The sequence below is a fragment of the Hypanus sabinus genome, chromosome 5, assembly GCF_030144855.1.
Source record: "Hypanus sabinus isolate sHypSab1 chromosome 5, sHypSab1.hap1, whole genome shotgun sequence".
Lineage (NCBI taxonomy): Eukaryota > Metazoa > Chordata > Chondrichthyes > Myliobatiformes > Dasyatidae > Hypanus > Hypanus sabinus.
This window is the reverse complement of record NC_082710.1, coordinates 182,472,873-182,494,222: the sequence shown is the minus strand read 5'-3', so window position 1 is coordinate 182,494,222 and position 21,350 is coordinate 182,472,873. Positions and strand designations below refer to the sequence as shown.

Below are 21,350 nucleotides of genomic sequence, written 5' to 3'. Positions count from 1 at the left end.
CCTCATCTGTTCAACCTTACCCTATAACCCAGGTCCTCAAATCCTGCCAATATTCTTATACATTTTCTCTAAATACTTCTTCCATCTTACTGATATCTTTCCTGTAGGTAGGTGACCAGAACTGCACACAATACTCCAGATTAGACTTCACTGACATCTTATACAACTTTACCATAACATCCCAGCTCAAAAGGAGCTTTGATTTATAAACAGGTAATGTGCCAAAAAATCTCTTTACATCCTTTCTACCTCTGACACCACTTTCAAGGTATCCTGGATCTGTATTCCCAGATTCCTCTGTTCTACTGCTCTCCTCAATTCACTGGCATTAACCATGTAAATCCTACCCTGGATTGCCCTCCAAAAAGTGCAAAAGCTCTTGATTGGATTCCATTTCATCTGCCATTTTCAGCTTTTTTTCCCATTTCCTCCAGATTTTACTTTAAGCTTTGATTGTCTTCCTTGCTCCTCACTATGGCCCAACCTTGTAGTTATCTCCAAGTTTGACGATCAGTTTTCCATATTATCACCCAGGTCATTGATGTTGAAGACAAACTACAGTGGACCCACTACTGATCGCCGGGGAACATCACTCGTCACAGGCATCCAGTCAGAGAGAGGCAAACAAAAGGCAAATAAATAAATGAGGCAAGTGAATTTGTCCACACCAGTTCAGGAGGTATAACTGTAGGGTAAATTTATTGTCAAATTGAAAGGAACAGGCAAGAATTTATTGTTTATGTAATATGGGCTTTGGCAGCAGGACCAACATTTACTGCCCACCAACTGTCCTTGAGAAGATCGAAATGAGCGACTTTAGTTGCTACATTTCATGTGCTGTCATTGATTTAAATCAATTCCTTAATAATAATGAAATATTGAGGTTAGTATTCTATTAATTGATTAAGTGATTGGATAATAGAACATAGAAATTTACAGCACTTTACAGGCCCTTCAGCCCACAATGTTGTGACATCCATGTAAACTACTGTAGAAACTGCCCTGAATTTCCCTACCACATGACCGTCTATTTTTCTGAGCTCCATGTACCTATCTGAGAGTCTCTTAAAAGACCCTATTGTATCCTCCTCTACCACCTTCACTGACAGTGCCTTCCATACACCCAACACTCTGTATGAAAAACTACCCTCTGACATCCCCTCGGTACCTCCTTCCAAGCACCTTAAAATTATCTCTTATGTCCGAGCACCATATTTAATTCAGTCCCAACTACCGAATGTGAACCAAAAATTTACATTTACGTATCCTGACCTCATCAAGTACTCTTCTACCAAATACACGGTCGGAACATATGAACCTCCCTGCAAATAAACAAGAATTAGGTATTGGAATGAAGTTATCTTCCAGTTTGTCGCTGTACCAAAGCCAGGGGTTATAGCTCTACTTGCCACATGGCAGATTGGTCTGGAAGATAATGTCCCATACGGTTCAAGGAGATCAACCCTGGCAGATGGACTGAACATTACCTGAGCGTATCAGGCAGACTGGTGGTTGAAGGATATGCCTCTGAATTAAGTCAGGTACCTAGTGCTATTCTGCAACGCTACAAGTTAGGATATTTGACATTCGTTATTTTATAGCAATAAGTGGATGTGAATGCACAAGGATTGACTAGTACGTTTGCGGATGACACAAAATTAGTAGTTGGTGTTCACAGTGAAGATTATCGTAGCTTCTGGGGATCTAAATGGGCAGAGGAATGGTAAATAGATTGCAAAACCAACACGAGCAGCAACAGTTTCATGCAGACAGTAATTATGTGAAGGGAACTCCGGGAGGAAGTGCTGAGAAAGCCACATTTGTATAATTCCAGAAGCAGCTGAAATGAAGGGAACTGCAGGGAAAAGGGCCCAACTCTGGAAATTGGGACCATCTCTGTGGTTGGCATTGTCTCGTTGGGCTGAAGGGTCAGTATCTGTGCTCTGTTGCTCTGTGACTCAGTAGATGCGACAGAGATTACTGGACAGACATACAGACATGGGGTGGAAATTGCTGTTAACCGAAAATGTTTGGTCCCTAAGCCAACTGCTGCTCCTATACCAGGGATGGGGGTACTTCCATATTTGCAAAGTAATCGTACTCTTTCTGACTCACTGTCTGCTTGTGGTGTATAATTCAGGGCATCATCAGTGAGTGGAATCTTTAGACACTACCTCACTTTTAATATATATTATTTCTGTTCTTTGCACTGTTTTTAATTTATTAAATATACGTATACTGTAATTATTCTTTTTGACACTTCTATATTACGTATTGCATTGAAATGCTGCTGCATAGTTAACATAATTCACGACACATGCCGGTGATAATAAACCTGATTCTGATTCGGTAAACAATGGTAAACATTGTCGAGATTTACAGAATTTTGCTCGTGCCCATCCTGCGGTACCGGTTCCCACCAGCAGGGGGCGGTCCGGCACCGTGAATCCGCACTGACCGTTGGGATTTTCGCCACCGCCGTCGTTACAAACGGCACCGCAATGAACTCACCTCAACGCTGAACCGGTTCCACAATCCATGGACGCACTGTCAAGGACTCGACAACACATGCTCCCAGTATTATTTATTATTTTCACAGTTCATTGCTTGTTTACCAGTCTTTGTGATGCACCATCAATAACTCACTCTGAGAGGTAAAGGTGAAATATCAGTTTTTATTGACTGGAAGAAGGAACAAGCAGTGAGTGACCACCATACTACATCCTGGAGACGGAGAGGCCGGGCTCCGGCCTCAATCGCCTTTATACCGGGGTCTGTGGGAGGAGCCACAGGAGCAGTCAGCCGGGGACGTGTCCAGACAGGTATATGTAGTTCACCACACTTTGTATGGCTTTTCATTGATTCTATTGTGTTTCTGTGTACCTACTGCGAATCTCGGGGTCAGGATACTATATGGTGACATAGACGGACTTTGATAATAAGTCTACTTTGAACTTTATGGCTGACCCGACCAGAGAGGGTGATTCTTTTTACAGGTTTCCCACGTTTCCTTGTTGACAGAGTTTTGATTGTTGTTTGATGTGTAACCTTGGCTTATGCTCAACGCTGTGACTGACGGGAGACTGCAATGACAAACGTTTGGCCCGAAGCAGAAGTGTTTGAAGGGAGTATTTGAACGCTGCTTTATGGAGATGGAATATGGTAGAAATTAGATGTCAGTGAGGTCATGAGGCTGAATTCAAATGTAGAAAAAAGGGCCGAAAGGATCTCTGGCTTCTCCTGCTGAGCCAATATTGATCCAATTTCTTACTTCATCCTGAATGCCTCCTAATTAAACTGTGGATCTCATTATCCAAAGGGAGGGCAAGAGGCTGGCTGGAAGGTGAGAGGTGAAGCCAGGTGAATGGGAAAGGTCAAGGCCTGGAAAATAAACAATAAGATAAAAGAGGAGAATGGACAATAGGAGAAAGGGAAGGAGGAGGGGACCAATAGGGAAGTGATAGGCAGCTGAGAAGAAGTAAAGGGTCAGAGTGGAGAATAAACGGGGACAGGGAAGGGAGTTTTGTTCACCGGAATGAGAAATTAATATTCATACCATCAAGTTGGACAGTACCAAATGGAATAGAAGGTGTTGCTCCTCCACCCTGAGGATGGTCTCATCTTGGCACAAGAGTAGGTTATGGATCGACAAGTCAGAATGGGAATGGGAAATGGAATTAAAATGTTTGGCCACTGGGAAGTCCCACTTGTGGCAGACGGTGTAGAGGTGCTCGATGAAGTGGACCCCAATTTCTGATGGGTCTCACCAATGTAGAGGAGACCACATTGGGAGCACCAGATACAACAGATTCATGGCACATTCACAGGTGAACTGTTGCCTGACCTGGGGGAGCCTTTGGGGCCTGAATGGAAGTGAGGGAGCAGGTGTATGGGCTGGTGTAGCACTTTGGCCACTTGCAGGGATAAGCAACTGGAGGGAGATGTGAGGAGTGACAAATGGACAAGGGAGTCACACAGGGAGCAATCTCTATGGAAAGTGTGGAGAGGGGGAGATCAGAAATGTTTAGCGGTAGGGTTCCTGTGGAGATGGTGGAAGTTGCAGAGGATAATGTGTTGGATGTGGAGGCTCATGGAGTGGTAGCACAAGTGGGACATTCTGACTGATGGGAAGATGGGGTGAGCACAGATGTACAGGAAATAGAGGAGATGTGGATGAGGGCAACGCAAATAGTAGAGGGAGAGGACCCCATTCTTTAAAGAAGGAGGACATCTCTGATGTTCTGGAACGGGAAACAATGAGAACAGATGCAGTGGGGGCAAAGAAACTGAAAAAAGGAAATAGCATTTTTACAGTAGATAGGGTAGAAAGAAGGATAGTCCATGTAACTATCGGGATCAGTAGATCTATAAAAAATGTCAGTTAACAAGCCCCACAATACACCCCTCGGTGCAATTTCTTTGACCAGCTGTTTTAAATCACAATAAAATGGGAGAGGGGGAGTCCACAGTCTATGGGAGTCAGGATAGAAATACTGTCTCACCAGTTAACGGATTATGACTGGTCTCCATTATCCTTTTGAACCTTTCCTTTTCTCCATTTCTCCATTTCCTGGTCTCCATTTCTCAATCCATCAGAATTTTATCTACCTTCACTTTAAGTACATCTCCTGAAGAGTTGGCTTCCACACGCACTGTGCAGCGAACTCCAGACAGCATCCTCATCACTGACCCTCCTTCCTTCAGAAATGAGATGTGCAATGACATCCACAGATTCTTCAGTTTTATTAAAAGCTCCTTCCTAAAAGAGCCCGCCATTGCCAACCTGCAGCATGACCCAGACAATATTCCTACACAGGCTGATAAGAGGCAATTCTTAGCTGAGTCACAAAAGTACCAGTATTAACACCTCCAATAGGAGAAGGTCTAACAATCTACCTTTCACTTTCAACAACGTTGTTCTCAGTGAGTCCTCCACCGTCAACATCCTGATGATCTTTGACCAGAAATGTTACTGGATGACTGAGGGGCAAGTTGGAGTTCAGGTATCCGGTGTTGAGTGAATCATCTCCTGATTTATCAGCATCCTGAGCCTGTCCTACCTGCACAAGGTGGCCACACGGCAATAAAGATTACACAGTGGATGGTGGCATTGACAGTGTTTCCAGTGTTCCATGAATATGGGATATGCTTGCACACTCCCGGGACTAGAAGATCGCACGGTAAATGGTAAATGTCCATGCTGTTAAATGTTTCTCCCTGACATATCTTCTTCATTTTATGAATATTTACAGCCCAAAATAACAGAGAACAGTTCATTATCTGGCTCTTAAATTCAATTTGTTCATAAAGATCTTTTCTGAACTTCAGTACTGAATGGACCAACTCCGTCTAATTCTGTCTTTTTCATGAGAGGAAGTATTTAAAATTCGTCAAGTATTACTCTCGAGAGTCATTTGATATCAAAGGTTCAATTCTTTTGTAGAAATGAGCAGATTAACAATCCAACTCACCTCTGACAGGTGGATGTGCAATCGCTATAATGCGGCCCATCCTGAGACATCCCTGCCACTCTCAGACTGATTGTGTGTCAGGATTGGACTGAACGGGGTCAGGCCTCCCACTGTTTCCCCACAGTGACACAGAGCTCCAGACATGAAACCGGTTTTGGTTTTGGTTGCAAGGGAGGTTATAGTCATAGAAAAGTACAGCACAGAAACAGGCACTTCAGCCCATCTAATCTGTGCTGAGCCATTTAAACTATGGTCCCATACCTGCACCAGGACCATAGCCCTCCATGCTCCTACCATCCATGTACCTATTCAAACTTTTCTTAAACATTGAAATCAAGCTTGCAGGCATCATTTGTGCTGGCAGCTCATTTAACACTCAGGTTGGTAAGTTTCATGTCATTTACAGTTGTTAAATTAAAAGAGTGGATTAAATGGAGTTCACTTCTCTCATAAAAGCCTATGGATGTATGGAATTGTGCAATTGTTATCTCATCTGAATATATTTATTCTGTGAATTTTTCATACTTGTAAATTATGCTTTTAATTGTTTTGTTTTGCTTTGTATTTATGATTGTCAGAGAAATAGCCAAACTGTTCAAGTCATTGCTGTCTTTTACACCAGGTATCAGATATCATAAAATTACTCAGGCAGGGAGCAAAATATTATTTAGTGGCTTAAGAAACAATTAAATGTTTTTTCATTCAGAGAGCTGGAAGCGTTCTCATTCAAGAAACACGTTAGTTAATCGAATAATGAGTAATTATTAATATATTAATTGGAAGCCTATATTACAAGAGGGAAGAATTGGCATTAATGTCCCTTTACCAGATTCTCAGCTACATATCCAATGCTTAAACTCTTCTGTGCATCCATTCTGGAGAATCATTAATATTAGTAATCACTTTCTACATGAGGTAGGCATCCGATACTGTGGTTCTAACTGGGAGATTGCCAAAACCGTACTGTTGTGTTGGTATCTTGGCCTGGTGTTCTGTTTTCCTATCTCCGAGGCTAACAGTTATTGTGTGAAACAACCCTGGGTAAGAATCAGGGAAACCAACTGATGCTCTGGGCCTGCATCTGTGAGTGTTGCTCCCACCAGGAAGGCATTTACTGCTTTGGGTGCAGGAGTCAACATGAAGGAGATTGACAACAAAATAATTCCCACCTCCTTCATGCCCAGTCACTGTGAAAGTTTTTGTTCAAGACCCTGGTCCACATGACAAGACTCCCCCAGTCCCCATGACAATTCCTTTCCTCTCCTCCACCCATTCCATCTGCCCAGTACCCAAATACCCCTCCTACTGTGCCCCATCATCCCACTCTTCCTGTTTCCCTGCCCACCTGCCACTGTGGTTCCATGCTCCAGGCTCCTCTCCCATCAGACTCCACTACCTTCAGCCCTGTGTCACCTCCACCTATCACCTCCCAGCCTCTGTCCTCTCCCATCCTCCTGTCAACATTCCTCAGCCGGATCCACCTATCACTTCCGAGCTTCAGCTCCTCCATTTCCCCTCACCTCGTTATGTTGGCACTAATCACTAACTGGGCAGGAGATCTATATCTCTCCTTACTGCCGGCTGTGTTTCCTCTGTTCCTGCTTTGTGGAATTTGCTTTTCTCGCTGAATCATAGGGATTCATAGATAGAGAGTGAAACACGCCATTCGACCCATCTAGTTTGTGCTGAACTATTCCTCCTACCCCATTGCTCTGCACCCGGACCATAGCCTTCTCATTCTTGTACTAATATAAATTTCTTTTAAATGCTGAAACCGAGCATGTACCCAGGACTTACACTGTATCACTTCCGCCTTTTTGTGTGGACAGCCTGGCCGGAGGGGCATGTGAGCTGGGGAGAAGTCCGCTTGAAGGAGTTACTGAGACGGTGTGTTGATCGGTCCTGTAGTTCCGGATAGTGCAAAGAACACAGGGACAGAAAGTGAAAGCCAGCGTTTTTCACTCTTCGGGCACCATTTTAGTTGGTCACAGTGAACTCCGTGAGTCCTTGGACATGGAGGATCATCTGTCTTGTGCTGTATGTCATGATCTGTTTCAAGATCCTGTCTTAATCGACTGTGATCACAGCTTCTGCCGATCCTGTATTACTCAGTACTGGAAGAGCCCCGGCACAGCGGCCTGTCCCATATGTAGAAGAGAGACTTCCTCCAAAACCCTGAGGCCAAACCGCACCCTCGCCGGCATCGTTGAGTCGTTCGCAAACCGGGAGACAACGCAGCAGGAATGCAGCCGCCACAAGGAGAAGCTGACGCTGTTTTGCCAGACCGACAAGCAGCCCCTCTGTGTGCTCTGTCAGCATTCAAAGAATCATCGTGGCCACGAGCTGTTGCTGCTGGAAGAGGCCGTGCAGGAGTTCAAGGTGAGCAGACGGAAAATCACAACATCCAAACGTGTCGGTTTTATCTCCAGAGTCCGAACTTTAGATAATGTGTTTCTGTTTGAAGGCGTTGTTCTGTACAACGTTGTTCGGAACGCAGAAAGGTGAATAGGGTCCAAAACACACAAAGTGCTGCTGGAACTCAGCAACTCAAGGGGAATAAAGAGTTGGCTGAGAGCTTTAGTCAGGACTAGAAAGGCAGATATAGGAGCAGTATTGGGGATTCTGGCCCATCGAGTCTGCTCCACCGCTTCCTCATGACTGATACAATTTTCCCCTCAGACCCAGTCTCCTGCCTTCTCCCATATCCCTTAATACCCCGGCCAATCAAGAATCTATCTGCCTTTGCCTCAAATACACTTTTTGAACGCCTCCATAGCTGCCTGTGGAAATGAATTCCGTAGATTCACCACTCTCTGGCTGAAGAAATTCCTGCTCATATTTTGGACTCACCATTTTTGGTGAAATACTGAGATGAGATGGTGATAAATAGACGTTCTGGTGATGGAGACAGGATGGTGGGTGGTAGCTTGGTGCCAGATGAAATTTAATGCTGAGGACGATGACATGTTATACTTCTGAATATATTTATTCAAAGGGATGGGGTCAATTGCTCAAATTCAGATAATTAAGTGAAGTAAAAGAAGTTTAAAACTTCATCAATAATCTTATTTTAAACCATTACAATTAAATAACATTCTACATGGAGAGAGTTCAGGGTTAAAATCTCTGGACTTAAATTCCAAATAAATAATCTTAAACACCACATAAAGAAAGAAAAGCCTGGCATAGCCATGGTTTAATGGTGATATCTTACAGCCCAGCTGATACCCATCATAATGTATATTGCTGGTCCTTTCTTTCACTACCGGGCAACTAAACCCTGTCTTTTCATTTCTGTCTTTCTTCCTGTAAGCACATTCTTAAAAACTCTTATAGACAATAGACAATAGGTGCAGAAGTAGACCATTCGGCCCCTCGAGCCAGCACCGCCATTCTGAGATCATGGCTGATCATCTACTATCAATACCCAGTTCCTGCCTTGTCCCCATATCCCTTGATTCCCTTATCCATAAGATACCTATCTAGCTCCTTCTTGAAAGCACCCAGAGAATTGCCCTCCACTGCCTTCTGAGGCAGTGCATTTCACACCCCCACAACTCTCTGGGAGAAGAAGTTTTTCCTTAACTCTGTCCTAAATGACCTACCCCTTATTGTTAAACCATGCCCTCTGGTACTGGACTCTCCCAGCATCTGGAACATATTTCCGGCCTCTATCTTGACCAATCCCTTAATAATCTTATATGTTGCAATCAGATCCCCTCTCAATCTCCTTAATTCCAGTGTGTACAAGCCCAGTCTCTCTAACATCTCTGCGTAAGACAGTCCAGACATCCCAGGAATTAACCTCGTGAATCTATGCTGCACTTCCTCTACAGCCGGGATGTCCTTCCTTAACCCTGGAGACCAAAACTCTACACAATACTCCAGGTGTGGTCTCACCAGGGCCCTGTACAAATGCAAAAGGATTTCCTTGCTCTTGTACTCAATTCCCTTCGTAATAAAGGCCAACATTCCATTAGCCTTCTTCACTGCCTGCTGCACTTGCTCATTCACCTTTAGTGACTGATGAACAAGGACTCCCAGATCTCTTTGTATTTCTCCCTTACCTAACTCTACACCATTCAGATAATAATCTGCCTTCCTGTTCTTACTCCCAAAGTGGATAACCTCACACTGAATCACATTAAACGTCATCTGCCAAGTATCTGCCCACTCACCCAGCCTGTCCAAGTCACCCTGAATTCTCCTAACATCCTCATCACATGTCACACTGCCACCCAGCTTAGTATCATCAGCAAACTTGCTGATGTTATTCTCAATGCCTTCATCTAAATCGTTGATGTAAATCATAAACAGCTGTGGTCCCAATACTGAGCCCTGTGGCACCCCACTAGTCACCACCTGCCATTCCGAGAAACACCCATTCACCGCAACCCTTTGCTTTCTATCTGCCAACCAGTTTTCTATCCATGTCAATATCTTACCCCCAATGCCATGAGCTTTGATTTTACCCACCAATCTCCTATGTGGGACCTTATCAAATGCCTTCTGAAAATCGAGGTACATTACATCCACTGGATCTCCCTTGTTTATCTTCCTGGTTACATCCTTGAAAAACTCCAATAGATTAGATTACCCTTGGTAAATCCATGCTGGCTCGGCCCAATCCAATCACTGCTATCTAGATATGCCACTATTTCATCTTTAATAATGGACTCTAGCATCTTCCCCACTACTGATGTTAGGCTGACAGGTCGATAGTTCTCTGTTTTCTCCCTCCCTCCTTTCTTAAAAAGTGGGATAATATTAGACATTCTCCAATCCTCAAGAACTGATCCTGAATCTAAGGAACATTGGAAAATGATTACCAATGCATCCGCAATTTCCAGGGCCACCTCCTTTAGTACCCTAGGATGCAGACCATCTGGACCTGGGGATTTGTCAGCCTTCAGTCCCATCAGTCTACTCATCACCGTTTCCTTCCTGATGTCAATCTGTTTCATTTCCTCTGTTACCTTATGTCCTTGGCCCATCCATACATCTGGGAGATTGCTTGTGTCTTCCCTAGTGAAGACAGATCTAAAGTACTTATTAAATTCTTCTGCCATTTTTCTGTTTCCCATAACAATTTCACCCAATTCATTCTTCAAGGGCCCAACATTGTTTTTAACTATATTCTTTCTCTTCACATACCTAAAAAAGCTTTTGCTATCTTCCTTTATATTCCTGGCTAGCTTGCATTTGTAACTCATTTTTTCTCGCCGTATTGCCTTTTTAGTTAAGTTCTGTTGTTCCTTAAAAATTTCCCAATCATCTGTCCTCCCACTCACCTTTGCTCCGTCATACTTCCTTTTTTTTTAATGCTATGCAATCTCTGACTTCCTTTGTCATCCACTGTGGCCCCTTTCCCCCCTTTGAATCCTTCCTTCTCTGGGGGATGAACTGATTTTGCACCTTGTGCATTATTCCCAAGAATACCTGCCATTGCTGTTCCACTGTCTTTTCTGCTAGGCTATCCGTCCAGTCAACTTTGGCCAGCTCCTCCCTCATGGCTCCATAGTCTCCTTTGTTCAACTGCAACACTGACACCTCTGAGCTGCCCTTATCCTTCTTAAATTGCAGATAAAAACTTATCATATTATGATCACTACCTCATAATGGCTCCTTTACTTCATGATCGCTTATCAAATCCTGGTCATTACATAACACTAAATCCAGAATAGCCTTGTCCCTGGTCGGCTCTCGTACAAGCTGTTCCAAGAATGCATCTCATAGGCACTCTACAAACTCCTTATCCTGGGGTCCAGCACCAACCTGATCCTCCCAGTTCACCTGCTTGTTGAAATCCCCCATAACTACTGCGACATTACCTTTGCCACATGCCAATGTTAACTCCCTATTCAACTTGCACCCAGTATCCATGCAACTGTTTGGTGCCCTCTACAAACTCCCTATCCTGTGGTCCAGCATCAACCTGATTCTCCCAGTTCACCTGCATGTTGAAATCCCCCATAACTACTGCGACATTACCTTTGCCAATGTTAACTCCCTATTCAACTTGCACCCAGTATCCATGCAACTGTTTGGTGCCCTGTAGACAACACCCATTAGGGTCCTTTTGCCCTTACTGTTCCTCAGTTCTATCCACACACACTCTACTTCTCCTGATCCTATGTCCCCCCTTGCAAAGGACTGAATCTCATTCCTCACCAACAGGGCCACCCCACCCCCTCTGCCCACATTTCTGTCCCTACGATAGCCAGTATACCCTTGTGCATTAATTTCCCAGGTCTGATCTCCCTGCAGCCATGTCTCCGTTATCCTAACAACATCATAGTTCCCCATTCACACCTGAGCTTCAACCTCATTCGCCTTATTTCTGACACTTCGTGCATTCAGATATAGAATTTTTAGCCCATTTCTCCTCTCTGTTTAAATTACTGCCTATTGTGCTTAACCCAGCTCCCCGAACTCCCATCGGGTTATTCACCCCTTGAAATTTGTTGTCCTTCCTAAATTTACTTATTCTTTCTCCATGTTCCGTCAGACCATCCCTCTGTACATGTGTCCTCCTTATCACTTGTTCCGCCTCACCTTTCTCTATTACACACTTAATATTCCAGAACCGTGTTGTCCCCACCTGTCCTTTATTCTTCATCTCGCGATCCTCTCTCTCATTCTGGATCCCTGCCCCCTGCAAATTTAATTTAAACCCCCCCCCCCCACCCCAATGAACAGTACTAGCAAACTTTCTTGCAAGAATGTTAGTACTGCTCCAGTTGAGGAGTAAACCGTCCCGTCGGGACAGATCCCACCTTCCCTGGAACAAAGCCCAATTATCTAAAAACCTGAAGCCCTCCCTCCTGCACCATCCTCTCAGCCACGTATTAATCTGTATAATCCTTCTGTTCCTTGCCTCACTCGCACGTGGCACAGGTAGCAATCCTGAGATTGTTATCCCAACGTTTTGTTCACAAATATTATTAATTCCGTGGCTGAAATATCAGAGGAGATCCCCTATTGTGCTCATACCTCTCACTTTAAATGAAATGCATATACTGCTTTATTCAAGAGACTGAAACCTTTCTGAGAATCTCTGTTAATTAAACAAAATGAAGTATTTAGTTTTCAGACCTGCAGAGACACCAAGTTGTAAAAATAAACTGATCTCTTGCAGGAAGAACTGAAAACGTCACTGAAGCCAGTCCTGGACAAGAAGGAGGAATGTGCTGCTGTGAAAAGTGATTATGAGAAAACATTAAAGCATATTCAGGTACATAATAATGTCACATCATTCCATAAGCCATTGTTACCTGGGTTTCAGCACCTGAGTTACAGGGAAAGGTTGAACAAGTTAGGTCTTTATTTTTTGGAGCATAGAAGGTTGAGGGGGGACTTGATAGAGGTATTTAAAATTATCAGGGGGTAGATAGAGTTGACGTGGATAGGCTTTTTCCATTGAGAGTAGGGAGATTCAAACAAGTGGACATGAGTTGAGAGTTAGGGGGCAAAAGTTTAAGGGTAACACGAAGGGGAATTGCTTTACTCAGAGAATGAGCTTCCAGTAGAAGTGGTAGAGGCAGGTTCGATATTGTCATGAAAATTAAAATTGGATAGGTGTATGGACAGGAAAGGAATGGAGGGTTATGGGCTGTGTGCAGGCCAGTGGGACTAGGTGTGAGTAAGCGTTCAGCACGGACTAGAAGGGCCGAGATGGTCTGTTTCCGTGCTGTAATTGTTATATTGTTATAGTTATAAGCTACAATCACATTGAAACTCAAACTGCGAGTGAATAATTCAGTCAACACAGTTATCCCTCACTGACCTCCTGTAGTGGTAAATCCTGAGAAAACTAATATACATCCCCTGATTCTTAGTTAGAGCCTCCTCTTCAGAGTACGTTGCTGCCTGGCTCCCAGTAGTGAGATGTCACTGATTCTGGTAACAGCACAATATCTGTCAGTGCTGACTTTCTCTTATTTTCCAAAGGACCAGGGAGAAATGGCAGAGAAACAGATTAAAGCCCAGTTTGAAACAATGCATCAGTTTTTCCGTGACCAAGAAAGGATCGCGCTGGAAGATCTCAAACTGGAGAGAGAGAGAAACTGCCTGGAAATAAAGGGAAAGATCGAGGATGCCACAGAAGTCATCTCATCACTTTCAGACACCATTCAGGACATTGAAGAAGGGCTGAAGGAAGAGGACAGCATCAAATTTTTAACAGTACCTCTCCCTGATTTTATTCTCTCCATCCTTTTGTTAACACTGATATTAAGATCAAACAGTTTGCCATACAACAGTACACTATTATCACTCTAATGGTATGGAGTCAGGCCGTTCCTCACATCAAGCCCACAGCGATGTTTACTAGCATCACCAGCCCCTGACACCCATTACTATATGATCCAACTTCAGTCTCACCTCAAAACTTTACAGTTTGAAAACACTCTCTTATTCTGTATCTGTTTTCAGCTTCTTTTACTTCAGCTAATTATCTGAATTTGAGCAAGTGACCCTTTCCCTTTCAATCCTCTGCTTCATCATATATTCAGCTAATACATATTTTGGATTCACCATGTTTGGTGAAATACTGAGATGAGATGGTGATAAATAGACGTTATGGTGATGGAAACAGGATGGTGGGTGGTAGCTTGGTGACGGATGAACTTCAATACTGAGAAAGATGACATGTTATACTTTGCCAGGAAGAGGATAATGTACCACTGGAGATCACAGAGCTAAACTTGGTACACCAAGAGAGCCATCTCAAAATGCATGCCCATTGGTCACTAATATAAAATGCACTAACCCCTGTAATATCCACATTTATTATCAAAATGGGTAGATGTAACCATATACTACCTTGAGATTCATTTGTTTCATTTGGTTCACTAAATCTGGTGCCCAGTAGCATCAGCATTCCTCCTAGTTCCAAAATCTTGGCCCTGCTTGTTGCTGTGTAATTCTGGCAATATGAAGAACATAGAACAGAACAGCACAGGAACAAACCCTTTGTCACAACCATGGATTCGGCTGCACAGCACATTCAGCAATTGCACTCGAGAACATGCACGTGTCAGCTAATTATTATTTCACTGTGATAGTATTTAACTCCATTCATTCCGTCTTGGTGTTTGTCAAGACTTAGACATTGCTCTGCTTCGTTATTGCATTCCGTCTTTCCTGAGAAATTGGACTGTTGAGTCAACTGACTATGAAGACGAGCGGTATTCGTTTTATTCTTCATTGTTCTTTTCAGCCGCAGTGTCGGCTTTGTTTTCAATTTGGGTGTTTAGTCAACGGCTCTGTTTGGCCTATTTTCTTTTTCCCTTTAACATTGTTCGTTTTGAAGTCTGTGAAATATCGATCTGTTTCAGCGTCTCTCACTTCGCACTTGGGCCATGTCCATACCCGGTGACACCCTTTGTCCCATGATGAACATGATGCCATATTAATCTGAACCCCTCCTGCACGTACATGGTCCACGTCCTCTCCTGATCATTCACGTCTGTCTAAGAGTCTCTAAACCACCATTATCTACTTCCATCAGCACCCCTTGCAGCAAATTCCAGGCATCCGCCACTCTCTGGGTGAAACTTTTGCCCAGTATATCTCCTTTAAACTTCCCGCTACTACCTGAAGTCCTGTCCTCTCATATTTTACATTTCAGACCCTCTAATCCAGGCAGTGTCTTGATGAACCTCACACGCATCCTTTCCAATGCCTGCGCCTCATTCCTGTAATGGGTAACTTCATTCAGAAACAACAGCAACGTTCTCAATCACGGCACATTGACAGTGAAACTCCAGTGACCACTATCCGGTCTCTCCCTGCTCACTGGTCTCAGACCGGGAGTTTGACCACAACTGTGCAGTGTGGGAGAATGTTCTGATTGTTCAGACAGTGAGCAGTTAATCCAAGAGGGAACACAGGACAAGTGTCTTCTGACTGAGCCAGTTTTCTGCTCTGACCACCCTGTGATGCCTCCAGTTTTTAATCCTGTCAGATTTGATGTGCATCAGATCGTACTGAACCTCGTGTTGTGGGATATCCGTCTGTAGAATCTCAGAATCAGAATCAGGTTCGATATCACTGGCAATTGTCATTAAAAATGTGTTGCTTGTAGGTAGCAGTACAAACTTTAAAAATCAGAGATATATGAAAAGTAAATAATTAGTGAAAAAGAGAGGCAAAAAAGAAAAGAAATAGTGAGATAGTGTACATGAGGAAATCTGCAGATGCTGCAAATTCAAACAACACACACAAAATGCTGGTGGAACACAACAGGCCAGGCAGCATCTATAGGGAGAAGCACTGTCGACGTTTCAGGCCGAGACCCTTTGTCAGGACTAACTGAAAGGAAAGATAGTAAGAGATTTGAAAGTAGGAGGGGGAGGGGAAAGGCAAAATGATAGGAGAAGACTGGAGGGGGTGGGTTGAAGCTGAGAGCCAGAAAGATGATTGGCAAAAGGGATACAGAGCTGGAGAAGGGAAGGATCATGGGATGGGAGGCTGAGGGAGAAAGAAAGGGGGAGGGGAGCAGCAGAGGGAGATGGAGAACAGGCAGAGTGATGGGCAGAAAGAGAGAGAAAAAAGCGGGGGTAAAATTTACTCCAGGGATGGGGTAAGTAGGGGAGGAGGGGCATTAACAGTAGTTAGAGAAGTCAATGCTCTATCAGTTTGGAGGCTACCCAGCCGGTATATAAAGTGTTGTTCCTCCAACCTGAGTGTGGCTTCATTTTGACAGTAGAGGAGGCCATGGATATACATATCAGAATGGGAATGGGACGTGGAATTAAAATGTGTGGCCACTGGGAGATCCAGCTTTCTCTGGCGGACAGAGCGTAGGTGTTCAGCGAAACGGTCTCCCAATCTGCATCGGGTCTCACCAATATATAAAAGGCCACACCGGGAGCACCGGACGCAGTATACCACGCCAGCCGACTCACAGGTGAAGTGTCGCCTCACCTGGAAGGACTGTCTGGGGCCCTGAATGGTGGTGAGGGAGGAAGTGTAAGGGCAGGTGTAGCACTTGTTCTGCTTACAAGGATAAGTGCCAGGAGGGAGATGGGTGGGAAGGGATGGGGGGGACACGAGTGGACAAGGGAGTCGTGTAGGGAGTGATCCCTGCGGAAAGCAGAAAGGGGGGGAGGGAAAGATGTGCTTGGTAGTGGGATCCCGTTGGAGGTGGCAGAAGTTACGGAGAATTATACGTTGGAACCGGAGGCTGGTGGGGTGGTAGGTGAACTTTCCGGCTCTCAGCTTCATCCCATCCCTTCCGGTCTTCTCCTATCATTTCGTATTTCCCGTCCCCCTCCTACTTTCAAATCTCTTACTATCTTTCCTTTCAGTTAGTCCTGACAAAAGGTCTCAGCTGAAATGTCGACAGTGCTTCCCCAGTGAGATTGTGTACATGGGTTCAATGTCCATTCAGAATTCTGGTGTCAGACGGGAAGAAGCTGTTCCTAAAACAAGGTGTGTGTCTTCAGTCTCCTGTACCTCCTCCTTGATGGCCGCAGTGAGAAGAGGTGTTGTGGATCCTTTATGACAGATGAGGGCTTTCTGAGGCCTCACCTTTTGAAGATTTCCTCAATGCTGGGGAGCCTAGTGTCCACGATGGTGCTGGCTGGGTTTGCAACATTTTGCATATTTTTCTGATCCCGTGCAGTAACCCCTCCTCACCAGATGGTGATGCAAACAGTTAAGATGCTCTCCACAGTATTTTTGTAGAAATTTCTGAGTCTTTGGTGACAAACCAAATCTCGTCTAACTTCTAATGAAATGTAGTCACAAACATGCCTTTGTAACTGGACCAGTACATTGGGCCCAGGATAGAATCTTAGAGATGTTGACTCCCAGGAACATTCTGATTACTTTGTATTGCAATCTTATCTCTACATAAATATTAATACTCATTTTTATTCCACAGAAATTTCCAGAAACCCAGAAAAGGTATAACTTACTTCCTGTGTTGGTATGAGTTGAAATTTCTATTTCTAACATGGTTTAACTCCCAGGCAATGGATCACTACTGACATTGTCATCTCTTCCAGAGCAAAGCGAACTGTGCCAGAGCTGCAGAAGGTTTACCCTTTAATAAATGTGGGGAAGCATGTTGGCTCACTGCAGTACAGAGTGTGGAAGAAGATGCTGACAGTCATCAATGCAGGTGGGGTGGAGACTTCGTGATGCAGCTCTTAAACTTCTCATTGATTTGATGTCAATGGATATTTTTGCCAATTTACAGCAGTACTTCACTTGTAGCTTTTAATGAATAAATCCCCCAGGCCAGAAATCTCGTTGAAGCATGAGGGGGCAGATGTGGGAAACACTGACCTCGTGATGTCTGTTGGCCTTGTGGCAGTCTGTCGAATGTTGGTTCTTTGCACATGGCTCATCCATGCCCGTGTTATTTCCTGTTGGCAGAGCAGACTTTGTAGGTGGGCATGGACTGATAAGAAATGTGATGGTCAGGAGGCAGGGGACTTCACCTGACAATGACTGACATTCTGCAGCTATCTGTTCCCAGTTCTAGTCATCCTCGACCCCAGTGATCATTTCAAAAGGATTCTTGAGAAGTTTCAGATAAAAGTTAGTGTGAGCGGTGTGTGTGACTGGATGTTCCAAGACTCGAGATAAACACAAGAAACTGGTCTCTGGTCACTTGTGCTCTCAGTCTCTGTGATTTACATGTCCCTCCCCACCAACTCTACCACCACTATCGTTCACCAACATTCACCATTTGCAGTCATTTGGCATTAAAGAGGCTGTGTCTGTTGCTTTTCCAAATGTGCCTGTTTCCACCTGTACCACACCTTGTCACCTCCCTGATGTCTGTACAAGGCAAACCCTCATTGCGGTTAAATGTGGAAAACTGTGGATGGTCACTGTTCCTTCCTCAAATCCAACTCTCATTAACCCCACCACTGTACGGAAGGAGGGCTGATGACCAAGGTGGTTTCTTTACCATGGAATAGAGTGCAGTTCCACAGATTGTTCTGAGAGCATCTCTAGTCAGTTTTGGAGAAATGAGGATTTGGAAAGGGCTCTGTAATGGAAAGCAGTCAGCTGTGAGGTGTGAAGTCAAAGGGGCTCCTAATCTTTTACAATCTGTATGAATGATTTGTTGTGACAGTGAGATGCAAAGTGTCCAAGTCTGCTGATGAGACAGACCGAATTCCCATTGTGGGTGTGTGAAATATGCAGAGGGATGTCAGGATGATGGACAGTTGACATGGCAGGTCTGGAGCTTTCGTCCAGACAGAAGGGTAGAGGGATAGAGGGTGGTGACCAGTGTTGTGAGATGAAGGGAAGGGCTGGATCAAGAGGTATCAATGCCACTGCGGGTTCATGTGTCCAGCTGTCCTGTGAACACTCTCCAACTCAGACACGGCCGTTCAGTGTTGTGCATTACCTCATGCAGAGCCTCTGGTCTTTAGACACACGCTCTCTGCCTTTCACTCTTACCCAGATGCATCTGGTAGGAACGTGCTCTCCTTTACCTGTTGTGCAGGTGGGGAGCAGACCTGTCATCGGTCCGTCTCCCTGTTCAGATCTTTGGATCCCTGCTGATTCCACAGCCGCCACTGTGCTGTCGGGAGGGTGGTGAGTGTGACTGACTGACATTCTGTGTCCATCTGTTCCCAGCTCCGGTCATCCTTGACTCCAACACAGCCAGTCCTTATCTTCTGCTGTCTGATGATCTGAGAACCGTGAGAAACACCGGGAAATGGATGCAGCTTCCCAAGAACCCACAGAGGTTTGATCCCTGTGTGTCTGTCCTGGGATCAGAAGGATTCACATCAGGAAGACATTCCTGGGAGGTGGACGTGGGGAATAAGACAAACTGGGACTTTGGCATAGCCAAGGATTCCATTAACAGGAAGGGGACTATCATCCTGAATCCGGATAATGGATATTGGGCAGTCGCACTGAGAAATGGGACAGAGTACTGGGCCTGTACTCAGCCATGGAAACGCCTAGAGCTGAGTGTTCACCCGAGAAAGATCAGGATCTCCCTGGATTATGAAGGAGGAAAAGTGTCCTTTCATGATGTGGATAACCTGACCCACATCTACACTTTCAATGGCACATTCACTGGGAAACTATACCCTTACTTCTCTCCATATCTTAATCGTGATGGCAAGAATTCTGACCCACTGATAATCTGTCACCGCAGAGTAACAATCCAGGAGGATGAAGATCCAACCTGGGAATAAAACTGCAGCTGGCATCAGGAACAACTTTCCCAGACCGTGTACCGATAGAGAGCCCTCACAGGAAACCTAGAGAGAATCAGAAATCTGCAATGAATAGCAGATAATCTGCCCCCGTTGACATTGACATTGAAATAAATGCAATGTATTCCTGCAGATTATTTCTTTGGGATTCACAACAATTGTCTATTTGGAACTGAACCAGAGGGACTGCAGGGTTATCAGGAATGTTGAGGGCATTTATACTCTTTTTCCAAAGACATGAATGACGAGGTACATCATTCTGTGCCACGACGTTTCTTGAACAACAAATTTGAATTTCTGAAGCATCGAGGAGGTTGTTCGGCCCAACAAGACCATGCCAGCTCTCTGCAGGACTGAAGGAATCTGTCCTATTCCTATTCTCGGTGGTCCTGAGTTTTTCTAGGCTTTCATGCAGTCACATTGCACCCTTTAAAATCTGTCACAGCTTTAACTGGTGCAGTTCCACCACAAAGACAATCACCACAACTCTGGTCTGTGGTGGCGGCTGTCATCAGAGCAGACTCAATGTGCTGGAACTTCCCCCAACTACCTCCCCAATTCTGTAAAGTCACTTGGATCTGGTCGGGTCTTTCCTGTCTGTTCCCCATAACAATGTGGATCAAAACTCATCCAGTGCTACCCTGTGTGTATTAATCATAGAGTCTATCACAGAAAAAGGCCCTTTGGCCCACAATGCCCTTGCCATCTGTGACGTCGTTAAACCGTACAACTGCTAGTATTCTCCATTTCTATATCCCTCCTCTTCTATCACTCCATTCATATGAACTGCTCCACTGTTCCTCTTTCTCTCCATGCTTCTATCTATCCATTCCTCTGTCCCTCCATCCCTCCACCTGTCCTTTCCTCAGTTTCTCTGTTCTATCTCCTTTCCTCTGATCCTCTCTTCATCTATCCCTCCATTCCTTTATCCTCCCATTCATCCATCTGACCCTCCATTTCTCTGATCCTCTGGTCCTCTATGTATCTGTTCATCTGTCTCTCCAATGTATCCTTCCATTCTTCTGACACTCCGTTCCCCTATCACAGAATCCCTCCATCCCATTATCTCTCTATTCCTCCATCTCTCCATTCCTCAACCTCTCTGTTCCTCTCCTATTCAGGATCTTGCTGAAATGTATCTTAAACCTTGATGTGGCATCTGTGTCCACTACACCCCCTGGCATGTTCCAATGACTTGACCCCCTTAGCCCTGACCAGAAGAGGATTCCATTCTCGCATGTGACCCTCTGTGAGATGTAATCCCACTTCACCTCTGACATAAAGAGGCAATTCCTACTCATGAAACTACAGCCCCGGATTCCGATTGCCCTTGAGAGACAATGTTTACTCAGCTTCTCTTTTCTAGATTCTGCAGAGTCTTATGTATTTCAGAAATGTCATCTCCCGGTTTTATAATCCCAAAAGGTGTTAGCGTACATAGCTCGACAATTCCTTATAAAGTAGCACTCCGTCCTAGGAAACAACCCAGAGGCCTTCCTTTGCATTGTCAACTTCTCTGCTCTTTTATATAAGACTCGTCGAATAGCCAGCACATTTACTGGCTCATCTTTATCCATCCTGTTTGTTGGATTCAAACAAAATGCTCCAAATCTTTTTCAAAATGTGATTTATTTTCATACTTGGTATTGTGGGAATTGCAAACACTCTTCTGCTAGCT

The 21,350-nt window shown here is 44.5% G+C and overlaps 1 protein-coding gene across 1 annotated transcript; it reads left to right on the top strand.

Annotated features, from left to right (window-relative positions):
* The first annotated feature begins 7,288 nt into the window (after positions 1-7,288).
* LOC132394719 (zinc-binding protein A33-like) lies at positions 7,289-19,804 on the top strand. Its single transcript, XM_059971103.1, has 6 exons — positions 7,289-7,850; positions 12,610-12,705; positions 13,422-13,655; positions 17,362-17,384; positions 17,486-17,601; positions 19,080-19,804. The coding sequence occupies exons 1-6, from the start codon at positions 7,485-7,487 to the stop codon at positions 19,649-19,651; spliced, it is 1,407 nt and encodes a 468-aa protein (XP_059827086.1). The 5' UTR covers positions 7,289-7,484; the 3' UTR covers positions 19,652-19,804.
* The last annotated feature ends 1,546 nt before the right edge of the window (positions 19,805-21,350 follow it).

Bases quoted from the DNA above. Each gene is read 5' to 3' on its own strand.
- LOC132394719 (XM_059971103.1), top strand. From the start codon at position 7,485: ATGGAGGATCATCTGTCTTGTGCTGTATGTCATGATCTGTTTCAAGAT. The intron at 13,656-17,361 runs GTACCTCTCCCT...TTTATTCCACAG, and splicing joins ACAGCATCAAATTTTTAACA to AAATTTCCAGAAACCCAGAA. The intron at 17,602-19,079 runs GTGGGGTGGAGA...ATCTGTTCCCAG, and splicing joins GCTGACAGTCATCAATGCAG to CTCCGGTCATCCTTGACTCC.